The sequence below is a fragment of the Vidua macroura genome, chromosome 5 (assembly GCF_024509145.1).
Source record: "Vidua macroura isolate BioBank_ID:100142 chromosome 5, ASM2450914v1, whole genome shotgun sequence".
In the NCBI taxonomy this organism is placed as follows: Eukaryota; Metazoa; Chordata; class Aves; order Passeriformes; family Viduidae; genus Vidua; species Vidua macroura.
In genome coordinates this window covers 9,087,447-9,100,288 of record NC_071575.1, presented here as the reverse complement: position 1 = coordinate 9,100,288, position 12,842 = coordinate 9,087,447, and the positions used below count along the sequence as shown (strand labels likewise).

The following is a 12,842-nucleotide window of genomic DNA, read 5'->3' as shown; positions in this document are numbered from 1 at the left end:
CCGGGTATGGAGGTCTCCTGGTTTTTGGGCAAGTGGTCCTACCATTCATGGGCACATCCTCATCCTTCTTCAGTTTCAGTTTCAAGCTAAGCCAGCCCCATTTTAGCCTTGGGAGGTGTGCAAGGGTTTGAGATGGCTCATACAGTGAGTTGCTTGTACAGCATTTCAGCATCCAATCAGTGAAGACAGGACCTCACTGCATAGACTGAGCAATTCAAGGCATGAACACCATCAGCCTTTCAACATGCCCAGGGGGTCTTCTCATGACATAAGGAGGTGACTCTAGGCATGATCTGAAATATAGCTGTGCACTTCAATGGAAGTCCAACAAGGAAAGCCTGTTTGGAATCTGGCTTAGGTGCTTCCTTCCCCTTAAGGGTGAGTGGTCACACCAACCTGTTGAAAAAGTGGAAGAATACCTGCTTTAAACTAAAACTTACAGTTTTAAGATCATGGGTATAAATTTAGTCGTAGAGCTTTTCCTGAGAAGTCTTGCCAGCAAATTAGCAGTCATCCCTTTCCCCTGCTGCCTCTCACATGTTTGCTGCAATAAAACTGTGGCTATTCCCTTCAACTGGAGCACAGGTGGCCACAGTGTTTTTAGTAGGATGAAACAGGTTCACAGGGATGGCAGTTCCTGCCAACCAGCATGGCTCCCTGCGCAGCACCCAACCTGAGATGTCACTTTGCTGTCCAGCATATTTTTTGAGGATGGTTATCCCCAGTCTTGCAGAGACTACCAACCCTCTTCCAATGCACCTCAATCTCAGTCAAGATTCATTGCAAGAGAGCCAGGCTTCTGCAGAACCAGGAAGTAAGCTCTCACAATGCCTCCTGCTGGGACTCTAGACTACAACGTCACAAGCAGCTTCCCCAGTCATGTTCCCATCCCACCTATCCCGACTGCATAATTTCCTTAGGAAATTTGTCTCCTAACCCACAGCTTTTCACCTACCCCAGCATTTTTGCCTACTTTCACATTGCACCTGCCCCCAAGTTCAGCCTGGACAATATCAGAGCCAAGCAGGGAAAACTACTGTCATCTGGCCAGGTGAGATGTTGCTTTCTCATGGCTTGGCCTCTCCCTCTTTACCAGTGTTGCTCAGCAAGCTACATCCTGCACAGAAAACTGCCTCGTGGGCTGAAATTGGTCTGTAAGCCACAAGCTTGCTGCCCTTATCTTAAATCACTAGCACAAACAACAACATAACTTTTAAACTGGATATCTAAATGCTCTGAATTTTAAACCATTCTGTTTAACAAATAACCTACCAGATTCCTGTTGCACAGTCAGCACAGACCTTTGCCCTCCCTCCCCACTTTCCAAATTATCTGCTCAAGAGCAGTTGCACTGTAACCTGTAAAATAATGAAGGCTGCTTTCCTACAGATTTCTATCCTACATCACTCCCCTTCACAATGAAAGCAGTTGTTCTCCTCCTACTCTTCTACAAAACCCTTGATCAGAATTCTTCCAGTATTGAAATTTGTTTCAATGGGAGTACTGGTGCCAAAGTTCTGGGGTGAAGAAAGGAAATAAATGAACATTCATATGGACAAACTGAGATGTAGCAAACTGTGTAAAGCTCATAACAGCACATTTGGCAGCTCTGTATGAACCACATCAGGGAAAATGGCGTCCCCCACAGCAACCTCTCCTGTAAAAAATCTGAGGTTCAATTCATGTGTGTGAGCAAAAATGCTATCCAAGTGCCTGCCTCCAGCAGCAGACTCTGGGTAGGAACAAACAAATTAAGGGCACTCTTACCTACCATTATGTGACATTCCAACTGAAAGGCACTTTTGAAAACGACAGTATTGGCACTTATTACGATTTTTTTTCTGAATTTTGCAGTTGCGATCACATTTATCGTAGATGAGTTTTAAACGAATTGTTCTTCTAAAAAAGCCCTATAAAAAGTTTGAAAAAAACCAATATGTAATATTAATGAATGTTGACTACTAAGCTTCAATCATACAGGTATTTTTTTTTTTTCTTTTACCATTTATTGTAGAACAGCCTCTACCTCAACTGCTCTTTCCAGGATGTTTCCAGTCTGCAATGCAAGGTTGCTCACACATTGCCCAACCACAGGGACAGCAAATCCAGAGACATCTCAACAGTTTGTGTCACATCACAGAGCAACATGTCATTTAGGCTGTGGGACACACCTGGCTAGGAACTGGTTCTCCATCTCTAATAGATATTCTGCATTATTCCATAAGATTTACATTCAAATGATCATACTGTCATGATGCATGAAAGAAAGATTGCTATTTAACAATAACACAAAGACTGTTATTTCTCTCCTGTTACCTTCTAATATAGAAAAAAGATGGAAATCTAAAACATTAGGGGAAAAAGAAAAGAATCTTATACTTCATGGGTCATATCATCTCAAGAATTATGCATTAATGATAAGAGTAATTTGCACCAGAGACATGCCCTGGCCCCACAACTACAAGAGGTACAATACTAAGGGATTCAGGCAGCATGTGCTGGAGGTGAGAATTTTGGGATTTGCTGCTGTCAGGAATGTGGCATACCCCTCCTAGCCATACTCCCAACACAAATAAAATGCTACTGGGAGTGGAACTAGTGGAGCAAGAAGGCTTTGTTTTGTTTTGTTTTGTTTTTTTTTTTGGTCATGGTTTAGTGCTTTGTTTTAGTATTTCACTAACTACATGCAGAAAAGCAGTATTAAATTTATCACTGTGAATTGCTCCTGCTTGATGAAGGTCTGAGTTATGGCATCTGGATGATCTACTTCAGAAAAAAGACCACAGACAGGAATTGTAATGGCTAGACCTATAGTAATTAAACATTTATGCACCAAATGTTTATCTTCATATTACCCCATAAAGTAACATGATTTAGGTTCTTAAGAAGAAAATTATGACTGTACCTTACAACCTTCACAAGCATGTACTCCGTAATGGTAGCCCGAGGCTTTATCCCCACAAATTCTACATTCAATGTTTAGTGCTCCACTGGGTGATTCATCTATGCTACCTGGAGCTGTGGCAAAATTAATGGATGAAGGACTGGATGCTGGTGAAAGGGTGTCTAAAAAAAAAAGGAACACTTCATATATACTATACTTTCAAGATTGATACAGTTTCTACACTAACAACCACACAAAAAATGAGTTTATTCTAAAAAATAATCTTGTGTTAATAGTCATTAAGTGAACTAACAGTTCAATCATAAGTCTTTGAAAAATAATTCATATTTCCAGTGCAAACACACACAAAATACAGGGTAATTTTGATGTGACATGGGATGTCAAGAAGGAAAAGGCCTTACTGAAGTGACTCTGGCAACAAGAACAATTTGGATGATAATGGACCCAATAAATACACACCACACCACTGTTCTTTGCAGAAAGGCTGTGAACAGCTCATCCTGGCTTTGCATCTTCCATCTCTTGTGCTGCAGGGATGAGCAGGGCATCTTTTGTTGCAGTACCACAAGAGACACATTCCTACCTCACACAGATGCACTTAAGATACATTATAAGGACCCCTGACCTTTGAAAAGCTACTCATAATTTTAAATTATGATCTAAACAGAGGGCTGAAAAGCAGATGGATGAGTCCTGCACAACAGTAGAAAGGCTGTACAGATGTTAAAAGGAAGGTAACACAAATGTCTGCTTCTAAAATAGCCTTGCTCAGATTTTCTGTGTTTTTCTTCTGACGGGCAAAGCATTTCTGAATCGTACAATGAAATAAACTCACCAGACATGCCACCAGTAGATGAACACATTACAAAACTAACACGTTCCAATCTTAATTATTTCAATTAATATTTCCACCTTTTTTTGAGGAAAATATTTTCTGAGGCCAGAATTCCTTTTATCTTCCATCTTGCAACTTGCACCACAAGACTTCAGCAAATTAATGGGTGTGTTATTTTAACAGACAGATTAAGAAACACTCATGAATGTAGGTCAGCAAGTATTATGTTGGAAAAAAACCTTGGCACGGAACTCAGAGTCTCCATTGCCAGCGCTGCCAAGCCCACAGGCATCAGAGTTACCAAGAACAGCCTAAACCCCAGGATTTTTTTAAAGTGTCATTTCATTTTACTTGCCTTATGGAATCTGAGCCTTGGAAGTTTACATTTTCCATGTTCTCTGACTACAAAACCAGTACATTTTGCAGTGAGCACTGAATACTCCATGAGAAGGTGACAGTAGAAGCTGATCTAAATTATTGTAGGCCTTGTACACACCTACACTCAAATAATTGTAAAGCCTCCTGCCTCTGAAGGACCATGTTATAAACAAACACACACATATATAAAGCACATCATAACTTTTCCTGTACCAGGCATCTCTCTCATGAGAAGGTCTACAACCAAAAGAGAACAAAATCGTAGTTCTAGAAACATTCCTTCGGTCCATAGTGCCAGAAGGCAGCTCTCCCCATTGCCTTCAAACCCACACTGTTCATTTCAACTGCCTCAGTTCTATTATTCCAAGGTGAAATAGGGATCACAAGCTGGGAATTGATCTAAATCAAGAACCCTCCAAAACAAAGCATAATGCAAACCAACCAAAAGGTTATCAGCAAACTACTTCAAATGGCTCTCCTTGCTAAAAGACTTGCAAACACCCAGATTCAACAGGAAAACCTTACTGAGAACTCCACAGTGTCCCACACCACTGCAGTGATTCCCATTCTGATCTCCCAAAGTCTCTGACTAAAGGCTATGTAACTTTATGTTACAGTCATTCCTCAGTGACATTTGTCTAATATATTAACTTTAGCCTTAAGTATTTTAAGACCATGCCATAAGCAGTTTATATATTTCCAGTGTCACTTCATCATAAACAATAACTATTGCATTAAAGTAGTTATTAATTTCTACCATTCTATTTATAAAATAAAGCTTTATGTTAAACCAAACTCTTACCTGTTATAACTGATCCATCAGATCCTGCACCATTTCCCAGTGATTGGAATTCTGTTAAACTTAAAGCTCCAGAACTATCATCACCTAGAGACTGGGACAGGTCTTGAATGTTCTCCATATCTTGTAGGAACTCTCCAGATAAAGGGCTGTCTATATCCTCCTCCTCCAAGGGAGTAAGGGGATAGAGCTGGTTTTCAGTGTCCACCATTTTGATCAAGTAGAGCAGTCACTTAAACTTCTTTTTACTGGTGAAAGAAAAATTAAAAAAAATTCAGATATTAAAAAAAAAATATTTGAACCAGTTGCAGCACACTGAATACAGGATTTCTAATCAAAAAGTGAAATATTATACAACACTCTATTGCTCTGGAAGCTTTATGCAACATGAATCATCAAGAGCACAGGGTGGGGAAAATTCCCCAAAAGACTTCAAGATGAATGAAAGTTATGACAGGGTCAATCTGTAGATGGTTGTTTTCTCTCCACTGCTGAGAAAAGTGTTTCTACAGAAGGCATTATACACTTCCCTCCAAAACTTATAACAAACATCAATATTCTACTCACTCTTCCTGAGCAGGAAAAATAAAGGTGATGCTGTTACTATTACTAAGCTGCCATCTCATTCTACAAATACCATTAGTACAGATCTATTTGCCCAATTTCTTTGAAACAGGATAGTTTTAACCAGAAAAGGAAAATAATTTCTATGTCACATAATGCAGCAAGCAGGAATATATAGGAGAGTAAGTATGGGAATTTATCTACTATTTCCAGTTACAGACAACAGGGACATGACTGTACCCACTGTGCTGGTGGGTGAGAGTTAGACACACAGCATGGATAAGCCCAGTAACACCTGGAACTAACTGTGCTCTTTGCTCTTAGTTATCTACTCAGGTCCCTGACATAATCAGAACATACTCAGACTCAGAAAAGAGAAATCCCTTGTATGCAATTTGTGAAAATAAAGTTAAATTCCTCTTTGTGTGAGATATCTATTTGGTGATGGGGAAAAAGTACAGAGAAACCTCCAGCAACCCAAAGGAGACTACCACATTTGTCTCCCTAAGGAGCCATTAGCAAAAAGAAGAGAGGAATGGCAGAGCATATGATTGGCACTGCTCCACCAGTGTGCTCTCCATGAAGCTCTCCTGGGCTAAACCAGTCATTCACAGCACAGAAGGATTGTATTCCTCTGCAGACACTCAGCCCCAGGATAGCTGGGGAGCTTCCAGTAGGCACTGGGCTTCTTGTACCCAGTGTTCCCTGCTGGATCACATATACATCTCTCCAAGTACCACTTCTTCATCCAGCACACATATTTTTAAAAGATTAAGCAAACACTGAAGTCTACCCTCAACCAAAATAGGCATTATCTGTCAGGAAAGCAAAGGAAAGGCTTGAGAGCTGACCTCTGAACATGTCAAGAGCTGCTTGGTATTGCCCAAACCGCACGATACCCTTCCGCATTTACAATCAATATGTAAAATTCAGCAGCCTTTTTAGCTACATTTCTGTAAAAACAACCTAATAGCTAGTGAAACATAAATGGAGTGCTTCTTGTTTTAACTATTAAATTACATACTCTTTTGTACTTTCAAACACTACAATTAAATTACAGCTGCTTAATCATTAGCGCTCTTGTCAATGATTAACTGGTACTTCAGCAAGCATGGCAACAACATAACAATTTCTGAAGACTCAAAATATACTAATATTCACAATACTGACAATTATTTTTTTTATAAGCACAGCAAATCTACAAGTAATATGCCTAGTATTTATGCAGTAAACTGCCTTCTGGCTTCTCTTGTGTTCCGTGCATGTTTACACATGCAGATCACTGGCAGGTTTCGTATAATATGCATTGATCCCTGCTTGAATGAAAAAAAGCTTCTAAAATAAAAAGGGTAATGAGTATGAAGCTCATTTACTAGTCATAGAGAGAATTTTGCTTTACAAAAAGCTCTGTACATGTTACAACAGTAGATGTAGTAGATGCAGCATGATGATTCCACTCAAAGATCTGTGTCTCCTAAGTATTTACAAAAATTCTGTGCCACAAAGACATTGGCAGAGGATTTTCTCAGTTTCCCATACAATACTTTAGTCTCCATAACCCCTTTCTTATCCCCAAGTACCAACACACACAAACTAAAAACAAGAGAATAGAACATAGAAAAATAAGGACATCATTTCATGTAATTATGGTTTTAAGGTTAAACAGGTTTTACTCTCCCACATACTGTTATCTCTGAAATATGTCTATTTTCACAAGAAGTCCTTTCCCACCACCTCACTGTGAATACCCACTGAGTAACTTACCTACAAACCTGAAATCAGTCCCAAAGAAATCAGTCAGATTATTAAAGAAAAACACCTCAACATGCAGCTATCAGTTACTTGCTTCATTTTTGGAAAGGGATGGAGGGATACTGAACCTCCAGCCCTTCCACATTTAATACTTGCCACACCAGGGATAATCTCTGTAAGGAAACAGGTCTCTGAGATGCAAAGGTCTCTAGGAAGCAGTAACAAAGTCTGATCTTACTGCATAAACAAATTGATCGTGTAAAGGGCTTGCTTGCAAATACCAGGGTTAAAGTTAAAACAGTCATTACCTCTCGGTCATTTTGAGAATGCTGGGGCTGAAAACAGCACACGTAAACTCGTGATTGCAACAGATATTTTTAGAAAACTTCACTGGATAGGAAGAGCCTTGAATACGTAAGCTGTAGAATATTTCTAATATCTTGATTCAACACAAAAAAGAACAGAAAACAGGATTTGGTACCTACAGTGTGACATCCAGACTTCCACCTGGGAAAGGATGCATATTTTCTCATTTATCACATGACAATTGATTCAGTTTTCATAGTTTGTAACTTTACATACTCGTACTATTTTTTATTTTAAATAGTATTAATTACATAAGTCAGAGAACATTTTTTATGCATGTGATGAAAAATTTTCGTAAGCTACCCTTCATCAAGACTGCCAGTTGCACACCCCTTCTCCAAAAAAACCCACTCAGAAAAATGTTATCTTTCTTCCCTTTACGCAGCTGTACTCCAAGGTACCGTATGCAACTTATAGGTATCCTTGCCTTTAAAAGAAATCAAAATTCACATACCCTAATTTTGAAACTTGACAGCAAAGCTGTAAAGTCAGGATCTTAAAAGTCACATAAGGAAAAATTCTATGCAACCTTGATTTGAATTCTCTCCTCAGCCCCATGGCAGGTGAGTGAGCAAGTGGGGCTTCACTGCCTCCTGCGGTTAAGCCCCGACAAAATGACAAAAACAACATGGAAATGGGTTTTATTGGTTTACATTGCTCAGCCAAACTCAAGGAGAACTTACTGAGCTAGGAAGCTGTGTTTCTTTGGACTCAGGATTTTTTGTCCCAGTGGATTTTAAATTACATTGGCTAGTGTATGTTACAGATCAGTGTCTCTGAACAGGACCACTCAACCCTCTTTTTAAATGTGACTGACCTTCCCACTTTAAACAATTCAGCTGCTTTCTAGACCTTCAAGACTATAGATCCACTATTTCCCCCAATGCTTTTTCACTTGTGTAACACATTTATTATACACTAAATAGTTTTAAAAATTTGTTTTGCCAAGATTACTGCTTAGAAGTAACTAATAACAGGGCAGCAACAAAATTATTCAGGAGATAATGAAACTATTTCTTTCAGATATCATACCCTCTCACTTTCACACAACAGATGCAATTCATAATGGAGAAAAAACTACAAAGAGGAAATTAATTTTCAGCAAACAGAAATAAGAGAGGTAATTCATCTCACCTAATGTCAAACAGCTCACTTAACATGTTTGGGTTGAGTGGAGCTCAATGGAATTTCCAAAGCCATGACTGATCTTCAAGGCCATGATTACACACTAAAAACGTGGTACTTTTTAATCCAACCACTTCCCTGATCCAGTTCACTGCAAAGCCTTACAAATATTAGTGTTGGCTCAATGGAGAGAGTAGAAATAAGCAGCTGGGAAGAGGGATACACATGCTGCATGGCCAAAATGTAACTGCATGTGCAGCCTGAATCTCCTCTGCAGAATCCAGTGACTGTGTGGACAGGCTGGGTCTGGAAACCAGGCACTTGCACTGCCTGAAGTGAAGAAGCCAATGCCTCTTTTGTCTCCTGTGAGAGGTGAAAACTGCTTTACAGATCAGTCAGCACCTCTATTAGATTAAGGGGTATTACTGTCTTTTGGCAAGGCTATGGAACTGTCATGCAGGCTGCTATGTGCACATCCCACAGATACTCACCTTCCAGCAGTAAAATGCCACTGAAATCCAGTAATGCCTGAAGATCATTAACTCTGAGGTGACACAACGTGCTCCAATAAATAAGTAACAAAAATGAAATTAAAATTCCAATGCTAGAAACTCAAGCTGAGAGTAGAATCTAGCTCAAAGAAAGACTTCAGCTGCTTGTACAGAATAAAGCAACATCCTAGCATCAAGTGGCTTTCTAAAGGAGAATTTTGAATTCAACAAGCCCCTCAAGATCCTGGTAACTAGGAACTCCATTCAGAACACTTTATATTTCCACTGACTTCATATTAGACAAGAAAATAGATTTCACCATATTTCATCCACACCATTAGACTAGTCAACCTAGACAGCTCAGCTGCAGACGTAACGAAAGACCGCAGCTCCCGGGTACGGGCACAGTAAGATCTGAAGCCTGTGTTTAAAGGAGCCCCTGCAATCCCTTTGGCAGCAGGAGCCAGATTTGGTTTCATCAGCAACAGGACAGGAAGGTTTTGCAACCTTTGCCTCCAGGCTCCAAAGACAAGACTTACAGGTCTATCACCTCAAGTTTACACCTATCTGCAATCATGCTTGCTTTCTTCCACATAAATGTATGTATCAAACATGGCATTACTCAAATTTGCATCAAGGCCCTTCTGATAAAAGGAAAATCCCATATTGTAAAGAGTGGAGATTGAGGTGTTGTTTGAACTGCCTTCGAGCTCAAATAGGTTCAAGTCTGCATAGAATGCCAGCATGACTGAGATTTTTTGGTTGTTTGGTTTGGTTTTTTTTTTCACCTCTAAATGTGAGTTTTCATATCCAAAAAGTAAATGCTTTGGAGGTTTCTGTAACTGGGAATAGGAAGACTTGACTTTTCTGTCTAGTGAATGCTGAACTGAAACTAAAGTCAGAAATAGCTGTATGTCAAAGTAAAGCTTTCAAATCTCTTAAATCTCTCTGTGTCTGCTGAATCCTTTAAAGGGCTGTCTACTCAGGACTTCAGAATAAGTCAAGAGTAATATAAACTAACAAACTATATAATACTATACTCAGGGTTATTGAAAAACCTGTATTGTCTTCCTTCAATTTACTGTTTTCTTCAAGAAGTGTTTTTGGAGGGGTCTTTGTTGCTTTGGGGTTTTTGTTTGTTTGTGGGGCTTTGGGGATTTTTTTTGTTGGTTGCTTTGAGTATTTTGAGTTCCTAGGTTTTTGTATTTTTTAACTATATTATAATCCAATCTGAAATTTAGACAGTACCAAGCCTAAACAAGCACTGCCAAAGACTCGAGTGAAAAACTTTGTGTTTAAAAAGTCTTTTGTCTTGCTTCAACGTTTATAGTCCAGATACATGGAAGGCCTAAAAACCTCTCAGTTTGTAATGGTGTCTGTTTCCATTTTTATAATCAAACTGACTATCCACCTAATCTATAGAATCAAGATACTACTGTTAATATGGTTTTAAAAAAATCTGCCTGTAAAGCAGTATGAGGGAAGATTATTCCGTTTATTAGATTAGTTGTTAATGCATTTGAAGCAGATATTCATATTGCAGTTCATAATATCCAGTATTTTTGAGGCATAACCACGGAAGAAAGTATATTTTGTTAACAAGAGATTCAAAAGGACTTGAACCTATGAACAATAAGAATTTATTTTCTGCAAGAAACTAAGCCACAGCATCATCTTAGTAACCTCTATGTTATAGAGTAGTCTGTGCTCTCTGCCATGTGCTGCGTTCACTACAGTTCCACCAATACTGCTCCCAGCTCACCAGAACTTCTAATGAAAACCCCACTCCACTGTTACATTTACAACTTTGCACTTCCAACACACTGCCCCTTTTCCTTTCCTCTCCCAAATGAATCCCCAGGTTTTGCTCTTTATTCAATCCTTTTCAATGTCAGTTTCTCTTCAAGTCACAACTATATTCCAGTCAAATTATTCCATGCTTGAGGAAGATCCAAAAGATTACATGTGCTAATCACAACAGTTTGTGCTTCAAAGTTCTACAGATTCTAAAGCCTCTGTGACAACACCTGGCAGGCCATGAAGCTGACAGAACATGCTGGGTGTGTGTGCTGAACACTGACATGTGGAGACCACAACTGCTGAGAAATGGAGATCTGGTGCATCATCTAAGAGGCTGCTCCTGCTGCATGTACATCAAAAGCTGGGGTTTGATTTATGATTGATATTTGAACCACGGGGAGGTCACATTCAGACAAACACAACATACATGTATTTGCTATTTGATCCAAGAGCCAAGGTCACGTTCATACAAATGTGTCATCTGAGTATTTGCTTTATTTTTACTGCCTTGTTGTTGAACTTAAAGTTATTTTACTTTGCTCACATGACCCAAAAAGTCCTTACCCATTTATTTGGTGTGTCCCAAAAACTCCTTGCCCATTTACTTGGAAGTTGCCAGGTTTTCCTAGGTTTTGCAATACTGTATAAACGTCTGATGAGCTAATTACATAAGCCACGAATTTGAATTGATTAAATTAGGGACACCTTAATTTCAGAGATCAGAGCTCAGATTGAGGCTAAATCTGATTGCATGGTATGGCTGGAATTAACAAAAAGGAACAAACCAAAAATCCCATAAAAACTGCATCTTATGAACTGCAGGAATAGATTAGATGTCCTAAGCCATTGTAATTTTTTTTTTCTAAAATTAATACCTAACAGTCAGTTTGAGTGGTGAAGTCAAAGTTGATTACAACATGTACAGCATTTACAAACAGCCCACGCATTTGCCCCAACATGCTGCTCACTGGGAACCAGATCCTTAAGACTAAATTGGAATGCTGCAATTGTTTCCTTATACATGTGATTACTGCATCTCAGATTATAAAAAGCGCGTGCTCGGCAATTTTCTAACTATACCCTGATATTCTACAGAGACTTCATTTGTTGAAGGACACAGACATCTGAGGGTAACAGGCAAATAGAAATTGCATTTTAGAGTGGTGCCTAAATTATTATCTCCAATATAATCAATTCCTGAAGTAAATAAAATGTAAGCCCCTTGCTAAGTCTCTTGCAGAATACATTTTCACTACATATGGTAAAAATAAACTTCATAAGGTAGCAAATTAAAGACATCTGTGCAACTGGAATTGTCAATTAAAATTATAATCTAATACACACAGATGCAGTGCAAGGCAAAATTTTTGTCATATTGATGGTGCTGCTACATAAACCTCTCAACTCAGAAGATCTAGATCTACTTGCTCACATGCTTGATAAAAACACCCAAAACCAAATAAACCCACAGAAACATAACATACATGACTGTTTTGTCAAGGAAAACATCATTAACTTTAAGCATAACTGTCTAGTAACTCTTCCTTACAAATGTGAAAATTCAGACATACTATATTTATGTATAAAAGAAAAAGCCAATTGCCACTAACTTAAAGTCAAACAAACACTTGGATGCACTTCCTGAAACTGATGGTAATTCAACAATATTTAGGGTTCATGTGGAAGCACAGACAACTTCAAATGTGTTCTTACAAAACAGGATATAGGAATACCTTTTGTTTTTTATCTGCAGAGCTTTATGTGTGATAGCAAGTGGTATATATTCTTGATAATAACATATTCTTTAGTATGTTATCATAATACATA

The 12,842-nt window shown here is 38.8% G+C and overlaps 1 protein-coding gene across 7 annotated transcripts in view; it reads right to left on the bottom strand.

Annotated features, from left to right (window-relative positions):
• The window catches only part of PPARA (peroxisome proliferator activated receptor alpha), a 40,071-nt gene that overhangs the window by 11,518 nt on the left and 15,711 nt on the right, over positions 1 to 12,842 (bottom strand). For 6 of the 7 annotated variants that reach the window (XM_053977453.1, XM_053977452.1, XM_053977449.1 and 3 more), the window contains 3 exons: positions 4,921 to 5,165; positions 2,906 to 3,066; positions 1,772 to 1,910 (listed from right to left, as the gene is read on the bottom strand). In XM_053977453.1, the coding sequence (XP_053833428.1) occupies positions 1,772 to 1,910; positions 2,906 to 3,066; positions 4,921 to 5,128 (508 nt within the window). In that variant the 5' untranslated portion in view covers positions 5,129 to 5,165. Of the gene's footprint in view, positions 1 to 1,771; positions 1,911 to 2,905; positions 3,067 to 4,920; positions 5,166 to 7,245; positions 7,266 to 12,842 lie in introns of those variants that run through there. The other variant, XM_053977455.1, reaches the window with a different exon arrangement.